The 22,695-nt window shown below is 38.9% G+C and overlaps 1 protein-coding gene across 1 annotated transcript in view; it reads left to right on the top strand.

The window, feature by feature from the left end:
- The first annotated feature begins 1,504 nt into the window (after positions 1-1,504).
- The window catches only part of LOC150096293 (glyoxylate reductase/hydroxypyruvate reductase-like), a 198,138-nt gene continuing 176,947 nt past the window's right edge, over positions 1,505-22,695 (top strand). Inside the window, exon 1 of the mRNA XM_090409117.1 lies at positions 1,505-1,690. Coding sequence (XP_090265243.1) covers positions 1,665-1,690 — 26 coding nt within the window. The 5' untranslated portion in view covers positions 1,505-1,664. The remainder of the gene's footprint in view (positions 1,691-22,695) is intronic.

Here is a 22,695-nt window from a genome sequence, read left to right as displayed (position 1 = left end):
TTTTTGTTGGATATGTCACTGTTGTTTATATAATTATTATTAAAAAAAAAACCGATTTCGGAACATAACCCTACTTTTTTTGTATGTGATCTGAGTCTCGCATAACGCGATTTATATAACGCGGCATTTCTATGGAACCTAATATCCGCGTTATACGAGGGTTACCTGTAAATTTATTAATCGGATAATCAGATTTCAATCACACCTCTCACTCCCTGGACGATAACAAGAGCAAGCGTGAATCTCAAGACCAGTATTCGCCCCTGAAGTACATGAATGAACCCGTGTACATGCGCAGGTACAGCAACGTCAGTCATTTTCATGCAGTATGGGGCCCTACATACGTCGTTTGATCCGTACAGGAGGTTCTTCGAGAATATTTCACGGAAGCTAGAATGATCGGCCGTGCGTTTCTCATGGTATTATCTACTCATTCACCTGATCTGACTTCTGTAACTTCTGGCTGTAGGGATTTCTCAAAGACAGGGTTTTTGTCGGGATCAGCCTAATAATTTGCCAGTGCTGCAAGAGAGCATGACGCAGCATGTGCTCAACATCAGTGTCGATCGGCTGCATTCTGCTGTTGAACATTCTGCGCAAAAGATAGTTTATGGCATACCAGGAAGAACAGTACATTGAACAGTGCAGTCCGTGAATGCAAATGTAGTTGCTTTTTCCTCCTTCTTACACGCACGCACGCACGCACACACACATACACAGAAAAATTACTATATCTACATTTGGTACATCATACAGCTACCCTGGCGGTGAATTTTGCAAGTCTTTTTTTTTACCCCCTCTTAGATATCGCTTCTGCATGTTGTAGAATGTCTTGGGTGGCGCTCTACAAAGCCTTAAACAGATATGCTTTAATTTATACAACACACCATGTTTTGTGTGTGTGTGTGTGTGTATATATATATATATATATATATATATATATATATACATACACACACAGCAATACACATATTCGAGGGGGAAGATATTAAGATAGAAATAAGTCCTTTTTAGGACTTCCAGGGTAACGAATGGCAATGCTGTAGCCAATGAAGTTTTAACTGAGGCTCGGCTATTGCCATTACCCAGCCATGACTAGAGCTTTTAGCTCAATAACACCCCGTCCACGCAATTTTCTTCATTCAGATGACGGGATAAAGAGTCAAGGACTCAGTCCATCGCCCAGTTCTTTTAAGAACTTTAAGAATATTCGAAAGTATACCAGCTTTGAGTGGATATGAAGGCAACTGATTGAAGTCATTAATCTCTGTATAGAAGTAGCCTACTCGTGAGGACACTTATCGTGTGAAATTTGTATGCTTGGGGATATAGAATTAAAACAAGCATTTAATTACTTATCAATTATAATTTACTTGATAACTAATATAAAAAATAAAAACTTTATCCTTTTTTTTTTTTTTTGTAATACCAGATATGTATTATATGTTTGCAATTTACTGTTGCGTACACGTTGAATAAAAATAATACTAGTGACAAATTACACTAGTGATTTAAAGCCATTAGTGACAAATTACACTAGTGATTTAAAGCCATTAGTGACAAATTACAGAGATAAAGATCAAAACAGAACAACTAGCAGTAGTTTTTACCACAGCACAAGTTGCATGAATTTTAAATTGGCATAACCAGCACGGTGTTTTTAAATGCTCCCTGGAATTTCTCAGTCTGGGTATGTTTCTTTTAAGCTTCACTTGGTAGAAAATCTGTTTTTTTTTTTTTTTTAATTATTTAATTATGTTCACGAAGTTATTCAAAATAATGGATAGCAAAAGTCGCGAAAAGTTTCCGTTGGTCATTTACCTAACTGGCATAAGATATAGTTTGTCTGTGCCAGTGGTTGCATATCTTAGAAACCAGCGCTGCAAATATGTATATGTTACTGCGCTATGAGTATTGTGGGATGTATTTATCAGCCCGGTTTGTGGCATTTTTATCAGTTGTAACGAAAATACTGCCTTATGGTATATTGAAACGCACTTCTCTCTGATAATTGAGAAATCAACCAACCACATGCCACCAACTTATAACAATCACGTGTAACTGCAATTTACAGATAAATATACTGCCTTTAATTCTTCAACTATTATTACAAATTACGACAATGAAAAAGAATGTCTCGAATCTAAATTCCGATATTAGCATGTCACGCAATTTGTTACTTTTCAGTGAGAAAAGCGCAACGTACTTGTCATGCATTTTGGAAATGATGAAAAAGGGACATTTTTTTTTCAATTGATACCATTATTTCAGAGCCAAATATTTGTAGAAACTATTAAATTTTCGTAAGTTGACCTGAGAGATTAAAAGATACAATCTTGGCATCACTTAGCTTGCACTACTTAAGACATGAGCACTGCCCAAGCGTCAATATATTCGCCTTTTATTTGTGCATTTGATATTTATGATATTTAATGTTGGATCTAATATCTGTTTGCCTATGTAATTTTACATCGCCGAAATGAGGCCTCATGGCTCTTTCCTTTAGTAATCACTTTTATGCACCAACCGAGAGTTCACTTACAAAAAATACATTTTTCATATTTCAACCTCCTTAGTATTGAACGAGAGATTTTGCTCTCTTAAGGTTTCTGCCTTACAAGAGCTTTTGAGCATCCGAGGATTGATATTTCCAGGGTGGCCTTTCAGGGCTGTGTTGGTGAATGCTTTTCCCTGGAATGTGAGCAGTTCTGCTTGGTGGTAGGGTGAGCCTGTCGCTGAGTAGAACCACCACTGAGTTAAATAAGTTTTCACGTCACTCATCAAGTGTAGAGTGATCTAGGGGATAGCGTAGTTTTTGGAGCAGACCCTTTATTTATATTTATATAATTGTCTCTGAAGAGAATCATCCAGTTCGAAACAGCTGTCAGGCCAGTGAAACAGTGACGCTTGGGCAGCGCTCATGTCTTTTAAGTAGCACAAGCTAAGGCAACTCGGGGATGCCGAAGATTGTATTCTCGTAAGCTCTCAGGTCAACTTATAAACTTTCATGGTTTCTACAAACATTTGGCTCTGAAATAACGTTGGATCTAGTATCCACTTTGCCTATGTAATTTTATATCATCGAAATTAAGCCTTATGGCTCTTTCTTTTTAGTAATTATTATTATAAAGCTAAATTGCTTTGCTTTGAATCCAGGTAACCAGACTGAGCACTGCAATCCAGTTGGCATATCAAGGCCTTATTAAGAGAAATGATAACTTCTTTATTTCTGCATGTTAGCTTGTTCTTCAGTTAAACAATTTGTGAGCTATCTTAGACACCTTAGCGATATTCCTTATGAACTTCTGCTCTTCCAACACCCACAGACTGCTAGTTTCATCAGTAGTAATCTTTGCAGCTTGTAATCTTTTAATCCCAAAATATATAGCTTTTACATATTTCCATATTAAACTATTATTTTTTGCCCATACTGTCAGCCTCTTTAAATCATCCTACAAACTCTGTATCACTATGATTAACAATGACACTGCCCAACTTTACATCATCAGCAAATAACTGAATATCACCCATCATCATTTCCTAGATCATTTTTTTTTCTCTTTCGAAGGCAAAATATATTCATGCAGTTCTACTAGATTACCTTTCTTATATTATCACTTAACAGACATACCTTCATATAATAAAAACCACCTAATTCCTTCCTATGTTATTATTATTATTATTATTATTATTATTATTCAGGCCTCCAAGGAGTCAAAAGACTCATCGAGGGAGGTCCTTCCTAAGACATAAAGTCTGTCAAGACTCATCGAGGGGAGGTCCCCCCTGAGAAACACAAAGTCTATCATACCACTCTTTAAACTGAATATCACCCATCATCATTTCCTAGATCATTTTTTTTCTCTTTCGAAGGCAAAATATATTCATGTAGTTCTACTAGATTACCTTTCTTATATTATCACTTAACAGACATACCTTCATATAATAAAAACCAATTAATTCCTTCCTATGTTATTATTATTATTATTATTATTATTATTATTATTATTATTATTATTCAGGCCTCCAAGGAGTCAAAAGACTCATCGAGGGAGGTCCTTCCTAAGACATAAAGTCTGTCAAGACTCATCGAGGGGAGGTCCCCCCCTGAGAAACACAAAGTCTATCATACCACTCTTTAAACTCACTGACCGTTCTCGCCCCCACCACTCCATCAGGCAATGCATTCCACGGCTCAACCACCCTCCACACAAAGAAACCACTCCTTACCCTCTTGCTCACAGTTTCTTTTCGTAACTTCCAGGGATGGCCTCTTGTCATCACTCCTTCCCGCTGATCAACCAAGCGAAAGAACTCCCCAGTGTCAACCCTGTAACCACCTCTCAACAGTTTAAAAGTCTCAATCATATCACCTCTCCTTCTATCCACCAAACTCTGCAGTCCACATTCTCTCAGCTGATCCTCATAACTATCCTTGTACCGTCCTGAAACCATCTTTGTTATCCGACTTTGTATCCTTTCCACAGTTAATTTATCCCCTTCAAATCCTGGGGACCAAATCTGAGAACAATAGTCCAAGTGTGGTCTGATCAGAGACTTATACAATGGAATGATAACCTTCTTATCTCTGCAGGTCAGTGTCCTTCTCATAATTGCAGCAATCCTCTGTGTTACCTTCACCACCTTTGCAATATGTCCCCTAAACTTCAGGTTTCTATCAATCATCAACCCCAGATCTCTTGTCTCCCCTACTTCCTCCAGTATAACTCCTCCCATAGAGTATGTAGCATCCCATCGATGTTTCCCAAACCTCAAGACCTTACATTTTGCTGCATTAAACCGACACCCCCATTCATTTGCCCATCTATCTAGCTTATTTAAATCCTCTTGCAGGGCTACCACATCTGCACTATTACTAATAATCCTTCCCAGCTTCGCATCATCCGCAAACAACTGAATATCCCCCTGCAATCCACTGGCTATGTCATTGATATAAAAGTTAAACAATATAGGTCCTAGTACTGAGCCCTGTGGGACCCTACTTGTAACCCTCTGCCTCCTGGAAACTGCTCCACCATACACAACTCTCTGATACCTATCAGACAGCCAATCCTGAATCCAGTTGACCAATCTGACATCCAGACCCATGTGCTGCAACTTAAATATCAGCTTATCATGTGGCACCCTGTCAAATGCCTTCGCCAAGTCTAAGAAAATTGCAGTATATGCCTTTCCCTCATCTAATGTTCTTGTAACTTTATTATAAAAGGCTAGCATATTGCTAAAACAAGAGCATCCTTTCACAAATCCATGTTGATTCTCACAGATAACATTACCCTCATCTGCCCAATGCTGTATATAGTCCTTCACTACTTTCTCTAAGATCTTAACAACTACTGATGACACACAGACTGGCCTATAATTAGACACTTCCAGTCTGTTACCACCCTTATGCAATGGCACTATCTTACCTTCCTTCCATTCCCTGGGCACCTTTGCCAAAGCCAGACTTTCATTGAAAAGCCACGTTAAAGGTACTGTCAATTCCCTAGCACATTCTCTCAAAACTCGTGGCGAAATACCATCCAGTCCCACAGCTTTACTGACATCCATAGTACTCAGTATCTGAAACACACTCTCCTCCTGTACCTCCAGACCTCGTACCAGTCCTATCCCTCTAGCATTAAAACTGACTCCTCTAGGATGAAATACTCCAATAAAGTGTTCATTGAACAATTCCACTATGTCCTCTGCATCAGTCACTCTATTCCCATTTTTATCCCACAATATCATTCTTCCACAGTCATTTCTCCTCCTACTGGCCACATAGCTAAAAAATTCCCTAGGATTTTCTTTGGATCTTAGGGCCAATCTCCTCTCATATTCCAGTTTCGCTTTCCTTACCACACTAGTCACTCTTCTGGCCTGTGTCTTATATTCCTCATGCATCTCTTCACCTGTCTCCTTATATCTCTTCCATAGCCTCTTTTTCGCATGCAATTCCTGTTTAATATTGTTTGTCATCCACTTTACTCCAAATTGCGTCCTCTTCTTCACTCGTGGTATACAACTTACCATTGCTGATAACAAATATTCTTTCACAATTTCCCACGCACTGGTGATATCCCGGCCTTCCAATTCCTCCCTCCAGGAAACTTCCCGAAGTTGACGTCTAAGACTATTATAAACACCTGCCTTATAATTCCACATAAGTTCCCGCCTCTTTGATACTCCTGCATGTCTATTCATTTTCCAAGTCAACACCATATGGTCACTCTCTCCAACTGGTGGGAGAGACGTCAACTCAGTTATTATCAACTCTTCTGATTCTATAACCAAATCCAAAATTTTTGAACCTCTTGTTCCCTCTGTTACATGTTACCTAAGACATTTGTCCCTCAAGAATTCTAGAAATTCCATTCCCCTATTGCTACATGCATCTTCCTCTCTCCAATTTATACTACTGAAGTTAAAATCTCCCATAACAATCATTCTTCTTGCACTTGCCAAACTTAGCTGTCTAAACATCTCCTGGTCCCCATCCTCTGTGCTCCTGGGTCTGTAGCAACACCCCACTAAATATCCTGTCTTGCCTACCTCTACCTCACACCATATGCTCTCAAAATCATTTGTCTCACTTCCTTCCAAATTCTCCATTCTTAGAGGACATAGGTCATCACTTATCATAAGCAGCACCCCACCACCACGCTTTCCCCTCCTATCCTGACGAAAAATGCTATACCCAGCGACTTCTATTCCTGTTGTTATATCCCCTTCTGTCAACCACGTCTCAGTGATCGCAATAATTTTTGGCCAGGCTGATGCTATCTGCGCCACCAATTCCTTTCCCTTATTCCGAATACTCCTGGCATTAGTATACAGCATATAAATGCCATTGTTTCTATACCCAGCATTATCCCTTCTAGACTCCACTGGGCTCAGTGTTACCTGACATTGTCTCCCTTCTCCCAAGTATCCATTCCCACAAGAGGCCACCCCTGCTATCATCCTCCTTGGGACACACTGACTCGTTCAGAACAGCAATCTCTCCAGATGCCTACGTCCTTCCTCATTCAAATGTAAACGGTCTCTCGCATACAACTCCTCTCTTTCCTCAAACACACTCCAGGCATCCACATATACCAGTCCTCTCTTGTCACACATTCTCGCTATTATGCCATTCAATATCACCGCTCTTCTGCTCAGCTCATCATTATCATACCTAGGTATGATAATGATGTTTAATAATTTTCTATATTATAATTACTACAAACATCTCAACAAAATGAATCATTCAAAAACACTATATCAGTTTGACTTATTACTTGTAGTTTTCAATACCTTAGAATTACATAATAATAATAAAAAATAGAACAAATAGTATTAATTATTCCAGTGATCCTTTCCCGCTCTTCAAATCACAATTCATTATACACTAACTTATAATAATTACCCAATTCACATCAATATTTCTTACAGCTGTAAATACATGTTGCTTTGCCTGACCTTATTATAAACTGTTCATAGGACTTTTTATGCAACTTGAGTAACAAAATGTAAAATAAATAAATAAATACTTTCATTTTTCTGGTAGATACAACCAAACTGAAACTTTATTATACTAGATTTGGCAGATCTTTCTGTTAGATTTCTGTTGTGACATTTAATACCATCATTGATAAAAATGCAATTTCTTCACTGTCCAGAAAATGGTGTGATCACTGCCTTCTTTTAATTTGTATTGTTAATATATCTTAGTTATATTAGTTGATTTGTCTGTAGAAAGCTGGGAAGGGGTTATTGTTTCTAGTTACTGGCAAATGGATGAATATACTTATCACTGAACAAAAATATCATGCTGACATACAAAAAAAACTTTAAAAAAACCATAAAAATAATAAAATAAACAAAATAACAACAGACAGATAGGACAATATTAAAATCTTAATATACATAAATAAAACATCTAATCTAAAAAACAACCTAACATTTTAAATTCAAGCAATTCGCTACATTACACTGCACTACTCCATGTCAACACAAGAACACTCACTAGTGGTGTACCCAGAGGGGGGAGGGAAAGGGGCCCTGGCAACTCCCCAAAGAAAAAGGAAAAAAAACACTAGAAAATTTTCTAAAAATCTTTTCCTAATTAAAATTCTTTTTTCTTTATTTAGGTGGTGTCGTGTTTTCTATTTCTATGCTACTTATGAATTAGCAATCACTGCAGATGCTCAGTTATAGGTCGTATGCAATGCATAGTGTGTATTCTCAAATTGTCTACTCAACTCCCCCCCCCCCAAAGATTAAATCCTGAGTGCACTACTGACACTCACTCCAATACTAGCAATGCAAGTACCATGAAAAAATAAAATATAAATAGTGATACTACCAAGCACTTCTAGCCTGTAATCTTTTTTTGCTAAGCCGGTACCATTTAAACTAATGAAACTAATATATATCACCTCTTCAAAAACATGATGCATTAGTATCACAAAAGCTAATACCAAAAATGCAGATATCAAGAACCAACACCTCTAGCCTACACCCTTTGAGAGCTAACCTGACCTTTTAAAGTCACAAAAACCAACATATCATCGCATTAGAAATACATACAAGGCTTGTTCAAAAAAAGACCAAACTTTTTAAATAGTGTGCCAACCACTATTTAAAGAAAGAGAGAGAGAGAGAGAGAGCTGCGGCTACTGAGCACACTTAGCGGCAGGTTTTGATAACGCATTGCGGAGAGCGGTTGGAGTCTAGTTAAACAATGATAGTGGAGTGAATGTGTGCAAAAAGTGTAAAGAATATGAGGATTTAAAGAGTGATTCAGGTCGTGTGAGTAATATCGTTGTCGAAAGTGAGAATCTACATAACAGCGATATTCGAGGTATGAATGATGATATTTGCGAGGTAGTACCTGATAGCTGTGAGAGTGGCATTGAAAGAGAGAATGAAGTTAAGCATACGGAACGATTGAATGAATCATCGGAGAATAAAAATGATGACACTGACACAATGAGTGAAATAGCACTATTACGTGGAGTGATACATAGAGTAAATCAGCAGCTGGAGCGTTGGCAAAAATCTTTAACAAGCGTACCGACTAATAATCGGCAAAAGTATGATAGAAAAAATAAGGGTATCAAAGTGAGTGTAAACAAAATGAAAGAGTGTGTGTTGTATGGGAGTTCCTTAGTAAGAGGTGTGTTAGTTGAGAGTTTAACAAAATCGTACCAACCCGGTGCGAACGTAAAGAATGTAAGGGAGTCAATTAGAATCCAAAAACAGCAGGTGAAGGAATTGATAGTGGTAGCAGGTACAAATGATTTGAAAGGAAACAAAAAGGCTATGAGTGAGGATGTGAAGGAATTGCTTGAGGTAGCAAAAGAAAAGAGTGAGAGAGTTAGGATAGTGAGTCTGTTGCCGCGGTATGACAGTGAAGAGTATAGAAGGAGGGCCATAATTGGCAATGACTTTATGCGTGAATTATGTTTGATGAGTGGTGTGGAATTTGTGGACGTGTGGAATGAGTTCGATGGGCGAAAGGAGTTATATAAAATGGATGGTTTACATTTGAATGGATTTGGTGTATGGAGACTTGAAAAGGTGTTGTTGAATGTAGTGGAAGTGAATGTACAGAACCAGGGAAACTAGAGTTATTAAGGGGGGGGGAAGTAGATATGTAGATTTTAGGGAGACAGTTGAGTGTGTGAATGTGTGTAATATGCCCAAGCGAGTAGGAAAGACCATGAATCAGAATGGGATAGTTAGTATAAGGCATCAAAATAGAGATGGGACAAGTCGGCTTCTGCAATGTATACAAATGCCAAAAGTATTAGAAACAAGAGGGAAGAATTTTTGGCCTTGGTTGGCACTTCCAGACCACAGGTTATTGGCATCAATGAAATATGGCTGACAGAAAATGACACAGCTAGTGGGATTGAATGTGAGGGGTATGGTGTGTTCAGGAGAGACAGGGAGAATAAAATGGGGAAGGTGTATTATTGATGATAACGGATGAGCTACAGTTAAGGAGAATAGAAGTGAAACTGCAGAATAGAGAAAAGAGCATATTTGAGGCTATTTGGTGTGAGATTGAAACTAGCAGAACAAAATATACAGTTGGGTGCTGCTATAGACCAGGTGATGGAATAGATGGTGGTTATAGTATGCATAAGCAAACAGAAGAAATGAGTGGAAGGAGGGTAATTATTATGGGAGATTTCAACTATGGTAACATTGATTGGAAGGAGGACAGGACACATGGGAGGAAGGAATTGGATTTTATGCGATTATTAAGGGATAACTATCTGCGACAGCATGTAATGGAAAATACTAGGGGTCAGAGAGTGCTTGACCTGGTAATTGCATCTGAGAATTTGGTCATATAACGAATATGACCACGTTGCCACCAATTGGTGAGAGTGATCATGGAGTCTTGACTTGGGAGGTGGCTAAATGTGTGGAATTTACAATTAAGACAGGGTACATGTGGAATTATCGGGCTGGTAAGTATGACAAGCTTAGAAGATTGATTGGTACAGTGCCATGGCATGTACAACTGTAAGGGCTAGAAGTTGACAGTGCATGGGAGGAGATTAAAAAGTGTTTGCATGAAGCAATGGCTGACTGTATACCTAGAGTTCAAATAATAAAGCAAGTAGGAGTTAAATGGATGAATAACACCATTAAGCTTGAGCAAAAAAAGAAACAACTATGGAGGGAATTTAAGGAGAAAGGTGACTGGCAGGCACATGAACAGTATAAAGCCCAGGTCAGAAGGGTAACGAGTGTGGCAAGAAAAGCAAAAAAGGATTATGAAAGAACATTGCCCATGTAGGCTAAGGAGAATCCTAAACAGTTTTTTCGATATGTTACAAGTAAAAGAAAAAATGTATATGGCAGAATGATTTTAAAGAATGCTGATGATAGGGAGGTAACTGAATCAGTTGATATAGTTAAATTACTAAGCAAGCACTTTGCACGAGTATATCATCAAGGTGGTGATATTGCAGAAATGAATGAACCAATAGATTATACAGGAATTGTAGTGAATGAGGTGGAGGTGAGTAGTCTATTGCAAAACCTCAATGTCAATACATCTGTGGGATTGGATGGTATACCAGCTCGTGTCGTACATGAAGCGGCTAAAGAATTGTCAGTACCCTTGATGATTTTGTTTAATCTGAGTCTCAGGTCTAGGTTAGTCCCGAGGGGGTGGAAAGAGGGGAAAATAGTTCCACTGCATAAAGGAAGTTCCAAGACTACTGTTGTAAATTACCGACCGATTAGCATATCAGGAATCGTTGTCAAGGTCTTGGAGAAACTAGTCAAGAGAAGAATACAGGATTGGATAGATGAAAATGGGATACTGTATGGGGGAAACATGGTTTTGTGAAGGGTTGATCATACCTCAGTAACTTGCTCATGTTTTATAACACAGTGACAGCTGAACTGGATGAGGGTAATGGGTTTACAGTGATTCTACTGGACCTGGCCAAGGCCTTTGACAGGATACCACATGGAACTCTAATCAGTAAACTGGAGCAGATGGGGGATGGGTATAGGGTTGGTGAGATGGATAGGAGGGTAGTTGATGGAGAGATACTAGAGAGTGGTTTATTCAGAAGTGGAGTCCAAAAGATGGCTTGTGACTAGTGGTGTGCCACAGGGTCCTGTTCTTGGACCACTACTTTTTAATTTGTTCATTAATGATATAGGAAAGGATCTGAGAGGAAGTGTTCACTTATTTGCTAATGATGCAAAGTTGGGTAGAGCAATTGTGAGTGCACAGGATGTCAAAATTTTGCAGAATGATTTGGATAGTTTGGAGGACTGGGCTAGGGAAAATGGATGTCAATTTAATGTGGCAAAGTGTAAGGTTATGCATTTTGGAGTGAAAAGATTAGCAGCAGTATATCACATTGGTGGAACCGTACTCCAGGAGATTGATGAGGCCAGGGATTTGGGAGTGTTGGTGGATAGGGAGATGAAGTTTAGGGGGCACATTGCAAAAGTGGCTAAATCAGCTCATCAAATCACCAAGTGATTTGATGAGTGAAAAATACTTTAACAAGCCGAGACAAACGAGTTATTGTTCCTCTATATCGAGCCCTGATAAGACCCCATCTGGACTTCTGTGCCCAGATATGGGTGCCAGGATTTCTTCTTGATGGGGAGGAGGTGGAGAGGATCCAGAGACGAGTGACCAAGATGGTGGCAGGTCTGTGGAATGAACCTTATGAGAACAGATTGAAGATTTGTGGGTTGCAAAAGTTGGTTGATAGGCGGAAAAGGGGTGATATGATTGAGACATTCAAATTACTGAAGGGTTTCTATAAGATTAATCCAGAAGATATTTTTGAGAATAGGACTGGTGGTGAGAGGACTAGGGGCTATACATGGAAGCTGGGCAAGATATGGTTAACAAGGATGTTAGAGCTAGGTTTTTTACTTGGAGAGTGGTAAATGAGTGGAATAAGCTGCTAGAGTCTGTTGTGGGTACTATGACCATGAATGTGTTCAAGGCGAGGTATGATAGATACTGTGTGAATGTCAAATAGTTGTTCTTGACATGATGTTAGGGTCTCCCTCGATGAGTCTGTTGACTCCTTGGAGTTGCCCGAAATAATAATAATAATAATAATAACTACTATTTTCCCCATTCTGCTATGAGCATTAGTTGTCGAGTTACATCTGATGAAGTGAGCACATAAGCTGCTCATCAGATTAGTGAAAAAGTGACATTGAAAGAGCAACAACATGTGTGTTTGTATGAAATTTTGCTGCAAACTTGGAAAAAATTTTAGAGACATTTCAGTTGCTTAACCAAGCATATGGGGAGGACTGTATAAGCCGAACGCAGTGCTATGAATGGTTTAAGCACCGATGGCTGAGTCAGTCAATGATCAAGGTGATGTTGGTTGTGTTTTTTGATTGGAATGGCTATGTCCATTTTGAATTTGTACCATGTGATCATATGGTAAACAGAAAGTTGTACCAGAAAGTTTTAGGATGTTTGAGGGATGCTGTGCACAGGATGAGGCCTGAATTGTGGGAAATCCAGACTTGGATGTTGCACCATGACAATGTGCAATTAACCGTATGGCAAAACATCAGACATCTGTTCTTCTCCATCTACCCTATTCTCTGGACTTAGCCCGAGCAGACTTTTTCCTGTTTCCCAAACTTAAAACCGCTTTGAAAGGACATCGTTTCCAAACTATAGAGCAGATTTAGGAAAATGTGATAATAGAACTGCGTGCCATCACAGAAAGTACATTCCAGGAAGCATTCCAACAATGGAAGAAATATTGGGAATGGTGTATCGCCAGTAGAGGGGACAGTGTTTAAAATGTTGTAAAATAAGCAATAAAGTCTTTATAGCAAAAGTTCGGCCTTTTTTTGAACATGCCTTGTACACCAACACCACTACCAGAAATGCGGATACCAAGACCCAAACACCTCTTGTAGTGCTGCAAACCAACCTTACATTTAAAAAGAAAAAAATAAAACAGAGATATCACCTATTTCACTAATACAATATACAAATCACCTATTTCCCAAAATATTTGGGAAATAGGTGATAAAAAGTCTCCCACAAAAGTAGTTCAAACACTGCTTAGAATAACTAGTAAAAAAAAAAAAATAATAATGCATCTATGCAAAAAACACAGCTATGCCGGGAAAAAACCTTTGCAAAATATAAAAAATACAGAATTGGGGGGGAAAAAAGAAACCTACTATCATAACCATTGCACACAAAAAAAATGAAAATAATCATCATGATAATAATAATAACTAATAAAACAGCAATACATTTAAGACAACAAACTCCAATTCATAATGGGGGGGCTTCCCCCCCCCATTATGAATTGGAAGAAAAGGAAAAAAAAAACTACTTTAAAAGAAATAAGCACAACCAAGACAAGATATTACAGACAAGATGAAGAAATGTATGAGCAACTTGGGTTAGTGAACAAGGAAAGAGTGATCACTATTATTATTATTATGAGAGACTTCTAGGGAGTCAAGAACTCATCGAGAAAGGCCATGCTGTTTGCACCAGCTGTCATACCTGTTATTATTATTACAAGCGACTCCAAGGAGTCCTTAGACTCATCGAGGGAAAACCTAAACATCATGCCAAGAACTATCCAATATTTGTGCAGCATCTATCATACTTTGCTTTGAACTCATTCACAGTCATGTCACCCACAACAGCCTCTTGCAACTTATTCCACTCGTTCACTACTCTCCAAGCAAAAAACCTAGTTCTGACACCCTTGCTAACTACACTCTTACTTGGTTTCCATGGATGGTCCCTAGTTCTCCCAACAACACCTGTTCTGGAAAATTTCCTCTGGATTAATCATGTAAAAACCCTCAGTAATTTGTATGTTGCAATCATATCATCCCTTTTCCACTTATCAACCAGTTTCTGTAACCCAGAAATCTTCAACCTGTTCGTGTAAGGTTCATTCCATAGACCTTCTACCATCTTGGTCACTCGCCTCTGGATCCTCTCCACCTTCTCCTCATTACCAAGAAACCCTGGCACCCAGATCTGTGCACAGTAGTTAAGATGGAGGCTTATCAATGCTTGATAAAGAGGAACAATAATTTGCTTGTCTCTGCTCGATTCTTCAGCAACCAAGTGATCTGATGAACTGCTTTAGCCACTTTTGCTATGTGCTCCCTAAACTTTAACTCCCTATTCAGTAACATTTTCAAGTCTCTGGCTTCATCAATTTCCTGGAATACAGTTCCACCAATGTGGTATACAGCTGGTAATCTTTTCACCTCCAAATGCATAACCTTACACTTTGCCATATTAAACTGACATCCATTCTCCTTTTCCCAGTTTGCCAATCTATCCAAATCATCCTGCAAAATTTTGACATAATCTGTATTAACCATTGCTCTGTCCAACTTTGCATCATAGCCAAATAACTGAATAGTTCCTCTCAGATCTTTTCTTATATCGTTAATGAACAAATTAAACAGTAGTTGTCCAAGAACAGAATCCTGCAGCATGCCAATAGGTACAGACCTTCTTTTGGGCTCTACTCCTGAATAAACTACTCTCTAATATCTATCCATCAACCACCCTCTTATCCATCTCACCAACCCTATATTATTATTATTATTTCGGGCCACTCCAGGAGTTCTTAGACTCATCGAGGGAGGCCCTAAACATCATGTCCACACAACTATGCGATTACATTCTCACAGTATCTATCATACCTTGTCTTGAACTCGTTCACCGTCATAGCACCCACAACAGACTCTGGCAGCTTATTCCACTCATTTACCACTCTAAAAGTAAAGAACCCAGCTCTAACACCCCTGCTAACCACACTCTTGCCCAGCTTCCATAGGTGTCCCCTAGTTCTCCCACCACCAGTCCTGATCTCAAAAATATCCTCTGAATTAATCCTATTGAATCCCTTTAGCAATTTGAATGTCTCATTCATATCTCCCCTCCTCCGCCTATCAACTAGTTTCTGCAACCCACAAATCTTCAACCTGTTCTCATATGGTTCATTCCATAGACCTGTTATCATGTTAGTCACTCGCCTCGGGATCCTCTCCACCTCCTCCCCATCAAGAAGGAACCGAGGTGACTAAATCTGGGCACAGTAGTCGAGATGAGGTCTTATCAAGGCTCGGTACAGAGGTACAATAACTTGCTTGTCTCTGCACGTCAAGGTATTTTTCAACAATCAAGTGAGTTGATGAGCTGATTTAGTTACTTTTGCAATGTGACCCCTAAACTTCATCTCCCTATCCACCAACACTCCCAAGTCCCTGGCCTCATCAATCTCTTGGAGTACAGTTCCACCAATGTGGTATACTGCTGCTAATCTTTTCACCCCAAAATGCGTAACCTTACATTTTGTCACATTACATCCATTCTCCTTAGCCCAAAACTCCAGTCTATCTAAGTCATCCTGCAAGACTTTGACATCTTCTGCATTCACTATTGCCCTACCCAACTTTGCATCATCAGCGAACAAATGAATTGTTCCACTTAGATCCTTCCCTATATCGTTAATGAACAGATTAAACAGCAGTGGTCCAAGAACAGAACCCTGCGGCACACCACTAGTCACAGGCCGTCTTTTGGACTCTACTCCTGAATAAACTACTCTTTGATATCTCTCCATCAACCAACCACCTATCCATCTCACCAATTGTATATCCATTCCTATATGTTGTAGTTTACGGATTAGTATTCCATGTGGTATCCTGTCAAACGCCTTTGCCAGGTCCAGCAGTATCACTGTAAACCCATTTCCATTATCCAGTTCAGCCGTCACCTTGTTATAAAACTTGAGCAAGTTACTCAAGCATGATCTACCCTTCACAAAGCCATGCTGTCCCCTGTACAGTATCTCGTTTTCATCAATCCATTCCTGTATTTTTCCCCTGACTACTTTCTCTAAGACCTTGACAACGACTCCTGATATGCTGATCGGTCGGTAATTTGCAACCGTAGTCTTGGATCCTCCTTTATGCAGTGAAACTATTTTCCCCTCTTTCCACACCTTCGGGACTAAACCAGACCTGACACTCAGATTAAACAACACGGTCAAGGACACTGATAATTCTTTAGCCGCTTCACGCAAGACCCATGCCGGTATACCATCCAATCCCACAGATGTGTTCACATTAAGGTTCTGTAATAGACTAGTCACCTCCACTTCATTCATCACTATTCCCGTATAAACTAATGGTTCCTTCATTTTTTCAATGTCACCACCTGGATGATATGCTTTTGCAAAGTGCGTGCTCAGTAACTCCACTATATCGACTGATTCAGTGACCTCCTTACCATCGTCATTCCTTAAAATCATTTTGCCGTGTACAGTTTTTTTCTTGCTTGCAGCATATTGAAAGAACTGTTTGGGATTCTCTTTTGCTTACAAAGCTAGTTTCCTTTCATAATCCGCTTTTGCTTTTTTTACCACACTCGTTACCTTTCTGGCCTGCACTTTATACCGTTTGTGTGCCTGCAGGTCACCCCTTTCTTTAAATTCCCTCCACAGAGATATCCATCCCCATGTGCTGCAATTTACTGATTAGAATTCCATGTGGTATCCTGTCAGAGACCTTTGCAAAAGTCCAGCACTATCACTGTAAACTCAATATTTTTATCCGGCTCAGCTGTCACTGTATTATAAAATGTGAGCAAGTTATTGAGGCATAACCTACCCTTCACAAAACCATGCTGTCCCTCATACAGTATCCAATTTGCATCTATTCATTCCTGTACTTTCCTCTTCTTCAATACTTTGATGACAACTCCTGATATGCTGATCAGTTGATAATTTGCTACATCAATCTTGGAGCCTACTTTATGCAATGGAACTATTTTTCCCTCTTTCCACCTCCTTGGGAATAATCCAGAACTGAGATTTAGATTAAATAACATAGTCAAGGGTGCTGACAATTCCCTTGCTGCTTCATGTAAGACTCGAGCTGGTATACCATCCAATCCCACAGCTGTATTCACATTAAGGTTCTGTAATTTGCTATGCACCTCCATTTCATTTACCTCAGTTCACATATAGGTCTTTGGCTCTCTCAATCGTACAATATCACCACCTGGATGATATACCCTTGCAAAGTCTTCACTTAGTAATTGTACTAATTGGACTGATTCAGATATCTCCCTACCATCAGCATTCCTTAAAATCATTCTGCCATATACATTCATTCTTTTACTTGTAGCACATCGAAAGAACTGTTTGGGATTCTCTTTAGTTTGCATTGTTAACTTCCTTTCATAATCTGCTTTTGCCTTTCTTACAACACTATTTATCCTTCTGGCTTGTAGATGTCCTCCCAGCACTTTAGCCTTAACACACAGACTGTGTCTGTGGGTGGGTGGGTGGGTGGGGGGGTCAACATGAATCTCTGCCTATGATATGAGATTGTGTATTGAGACAGTGCACAGGTAGAAAGAGAGCTGAGAGCTGATGGTAGAAAGTATTCTTAATTTTCATGTGAAGTCTCAGTGGGTGTATAGGTACAGGTTATAGTTTCTCTGACTCTCTCCGCCACCACCACCACTACCAGATTTTTCTGCTCCATTTTTTTGCAGTTTGATAGGACTTCATTATATTCAAAATCAGTTCTCCACTTGTGTTCTTGGATATAGATGGCATCAACATTTATTGACTCTGATCATTTGCAACGTTCATGAAATTCATAGGGGGTGATTAAGGCCCTTAACTTTGACCCTTAATCATAGGGGTGATTAAGGGTCAAAGCTATATAACTGAGAACAGACCTCCACATAGCCTTTAAAGGAATGAGGAGAAAGGGCTTCTGACCTAAAGTCCAATCCTCACCTTCTCGTGGTGCACCCTGTTCGGTATCTACCTGGATACTGAATGAACGAGGATGGGCTGGCAATTTGAGATTTAGCTGACCAAATTGTATTCTTATTGGCTTAAACCAAAATACAAAATGATGCTACAACAAGACAGAATTTCATGCCGGCTGGGGTGTTGCCCAGTTAAACAAGGCCCCCGTTGTTTTCGCCAGGGAACCAGGGAAAACAGCGAAATGTCAGCTACTGGAACAAATCTGAAAACACACCCCAACTCAACATCACCAGAGTTAAAGATCGGTACTATCAATGTAAGAAGCCTGAATGGCAAAGAAATGGAGCTAGCTGAGGAATTGGATAAGTACCAGATCGACATAATAGGGGTGACTGAAACAAAAAAGACCAAAACTGGTGAGATCTTTCTGAGCAATAAATACAAAATGTTAAATTCAGGCAATGACAATCAAGGAAAAGAAGGAGTAGCCATAGTATTCAACACAAAATACGAGGCTAATCTTCTTGAATGGCAGGCAATATCAAGTCGAGTGATGTTGAAAATATCAAAATGGGGAACTGGACAATGAGACTTATTTGTGCCTGTGGTCCCACATAAGGTTCTACTAAGATAGAAGTGGAGGAATTTTTTCAGGCTTTAGAGAAAGCAACTGACACAATGAAAAAAGAAAAGTTGGTCCTTGTTGGGAATCTAAATAGTAGACTAGGAAATGATTGTCAAACATACAAAAATATTTTGGGAAAATTTGGAGAAAAGTGCAAAGCTAATAATAATGGCAAATACATGTTGGATTTCTGTTCAGGACATGGACTGTTTATTACTAACACCACGTTCCAACATAAAAATGTGCACAAATTCACATGGAGAGAAGAGGCAAGGAAAAAGAAAAGTCTCAATGACTATGTTATTGTTGATAGTGATGTTTTCTCCCTGGTGCAGGCCACCAGAGTGTACAGAGGATTTGAAATTGGAAGTGATCACTATTTAGTCTTGAGCAGGATAAAATTGAATTTCATATTGAAAAGAAACACATGTAAGAAAGTATTAAAGCAAATAAAAGTTAAGCAGCTCTCAGATGTGAACTGTAGACTGAAATACACAAAGATTATTGAAGAAAAAATGAAAGAGTTTGAGAACAGGAACCTAACCTTGGAGATTCAGCGGCAAGTCTTGAAGAAAACCCTGTTTGATTCAGCCAGAGAGGCATGTGGTGAGGTTGTCTGCAAGGATAGAAAAATCAGAACTCCATGGTGGACACAGGAAGTCAAAGAGGCAGTGAAGGAAAAGAAGAAAGCATATCAAAAGTTCCTGGCAAATAAGTCAGCTTGTGCTCTTAGAGAATACAGAAACAAATGTAAGTAAGCTAAACATTGTGTAAAACTGGCTAAACAAAAATCATGGGAGGACTTTGGCAAGAACATAGAAAATAAATATCAATGTGGCAAAATATTCTGCAGGTTGTTGAAGAAGTTGAGAAAGGAGGAAAGAGTGTTGTAAAAGGACTTAGAGATATAAAGGTGACATGAAAAGGGGAGAAAAAGATATCCTCGAAGTATAGAGTAATTACTTCGAAAAATTGCTAAATGAAACAAGCAGTGATGACAGCTCAGTGGTAAAAAACACTGACCAGGCATGCAGTGAGGAATACATATCCATACTTGAAGTAGAAAAAGCCATCAAAGGCTTAAAATGTGGAAAGGCAGCAGGAGTAGATAATATTCGACCAGAAATGCTGATGTATGGTGGTATAAGAGGCTTACAGTGGCTGCACTGCATAGTTCAGAAAGCCTGGACAGAGGGACGAATTCCCAATGATTGGAGTATAGCTCTCATATTACCCATATATAAAAAGAGAAATAAAACTGAATGTGGAATTACAGGTGTATTTCCCTACTGAGTGTTCCTGGTAAGATCTATGCAAGTATACTTGAGAAACAGTTGAGAAGAATTGTGGAAGAAAAGCTTGATGAAGAACAAGCTGGATTCAGACCAATTAGAGGCTGTCAGGATCAGATCTTCACTTTACGACAAATAGTGGAGAAACCATGGGAATATAACAAAGATCTGTATTTAAGTTTTGTAGATCTGGAAAAGGCATATAACAAGGCACCAAGAGAGAGAGAAGCTATTCAATATGCTACGGTTATATGGTGTTAATGGGTCATTATATCAAGCAATACTTAGTCTTTATTTGAGTTGTAATTTGAGCAGTTAGAATTGAAGGAAGTACAGGAAGATGGTTTAATGTTAAATCTGGTGTGAGACAAGGATGTACATTATTCCCTCTGTTATTCATTATCTATATGGATCACATTATGAAGGAAAGTGATATTAAACCTCATATCAAAATTGGAGATGTTAATGTCAGCTCTTTTCTTTATGCGGACGATGTTATACTTCTAAATAAATCCGCTACAAGTCTGCAAGATTCCCTGACTAAATTGAATAAATGTTGTAAGAGATATGCTATGAAGGATGGCAAAAACAAGACAAAGACAATGAATATAAGCAGAATCACTGAAAATATCAACTGCATTGTGAATGGAGAACCTGTGGAACGAGTAAAACATTTCAGCTACTTAGGCATGGTTTTTAGTGAAGATGGTAAATTAAATATGGAAATAGACAACAGAATCAAATCTGATATGATAGGAAATCAATTGAAAAAATTCATATGGAATAAGAGAGAAATTAATCGGAACACTAAATTAGCTGTATACAAGACAGTGTTCAAACCAGGTTTTAACTTATTTATCTGAGAGCTGGGTCAGAAGCAAAGCACTTGATCAAAGACTAGAGACTGCAGATATGAGAGCCCTGAGAAAGATTAGGGGCACAAATATATGGTATCAATGGCAGTATCATATTAAAAATGAGGATATTAGAAAAGAACTTGACATTGTCAGCATCCAGGAATGTGTTAGCAGAGTTTATCTTAGGTGGTATGGTCACTTTACAGAATGGGCAAGGGAAGATTAGCAAAACAAGTGTTCTCTTCCAGGTTGGCAGGAAAAAGACCCAGAAGAAGACCAAAAATAGGTAGATTGATACGGTAAAAAGTGCCTTAGATGATAGAAATATAAGATCTGATAATGTTGGAATCTTGACAGGTAACAGACTTATTTGGAGGAAAATTGTAGATAGGAAGTTAGAAATGATGTGAATTTTCATGTAGTACTATCATATCCTGTACACCCCTTGAGGATACATGTCAGGAATTCGATGATGATGAAATTCATGTTGGAGGTTTAATGGAATATTATCAGCACTGAGAAAGGATTAAAACTAATTTTAATGTTTCCAATATTTTGTCTCAGTCACAGAGACACCTTCAGGGATTACACAAAAGTTTTGTAACAACACACACAAATACAATACAAGAGTGAGTGACAATAAAGTGCTATCTAGGTGGTGTGCCCTCTATGGGCATTTGCAGGTGGCATAGAATGTAAAGAGGGATCTCTGATAATTAATGTTTTCCAAATTTTGGGAAGTTTTATGGAACTGTATTTGTTTAATTAGGTTGATTCCTGAGTGCAGATGTAAATTCAAAGAACAGTCTTTGTTTTTTGAATTTACTATGGTGGAGCATTTTGGGTTTTTCCTGGAGATCCTGTGGGTTGTATCCAAACCATGGTCTGCAAGGCCAGATTGACCATAATCATGATTGCAGATGTATGAATTGTGTTCTTCTAACCGAATGGTCGGTGATCTGCCTGTCTGTCGTACCGTTAAATTGTGAATGAATACAATTCACTAAGGAATGTTTCATTCATAATTTGACAAGTTAAAACCCTTGAAAAGGATATGCTTGTATTTTAGTATAAGTTGTATATAGCTTGACAAATATTGGATACCGTAATTAATGTAAAACTTCTGAATATTCCCGCGTAAAATACCTACTAAATTGTATGTTAGACAATGTATTTGTTATATACATATTTCCTGTTAGAATTGATATAAAAGAATTACTGTGTAAATTGCATATAACCAACTGAGATTATAAAGTCAAAGTACGTGGGCAAGACACCGGATTAGTAAGTTGCCTCAAGCGGTCACACGCGCATATGGCACGTGGCAACCTAACTTTTCAGGGAAGACGCTACGAAAAGGCAAGACGCACGAGTGAAAGGAATAATGTGTTGGGTGAAAAGTTAGGGTTACAAGGAGTCCCGGTAGGGGTTGATATAAAAGGGCTGGACCCCCCCCCCCCCCAAGAGACTTTTTTGGCTTTTTGTCTGGAGTCTCTGTTCTCTCTTTCGGTGGCAGAAGTTGGAGGCGTTGGGTCGTGATTAGAGGGGTCGCGGATTCCAAGCCCTACGATGAATGAATAGAGGATTCTCTAAGCAACGGGGAACTCCCGAAAAAGATAGTG

Source organism: Typopeltis vanoorti, chromosome 19 (genome assembly GCF_054136105.1).
Source record: "Typopeltis vanoorti isolate ZY-2024b chromosome 19, IOZ_Tvanoo_1.0, whole genome shotgun sequence".
Lineage (NCBI taxonomy): Eukaryota > Metazoa > Arthropoda > Arachnida > Uropygi > Thelyphonidae > Typopeltis > Typopeltis vanoorti.
Note: the sequence above shows the minus strand (reverse complement) of the source record. Positions and strands in the feature narration are given on the sequence as shown.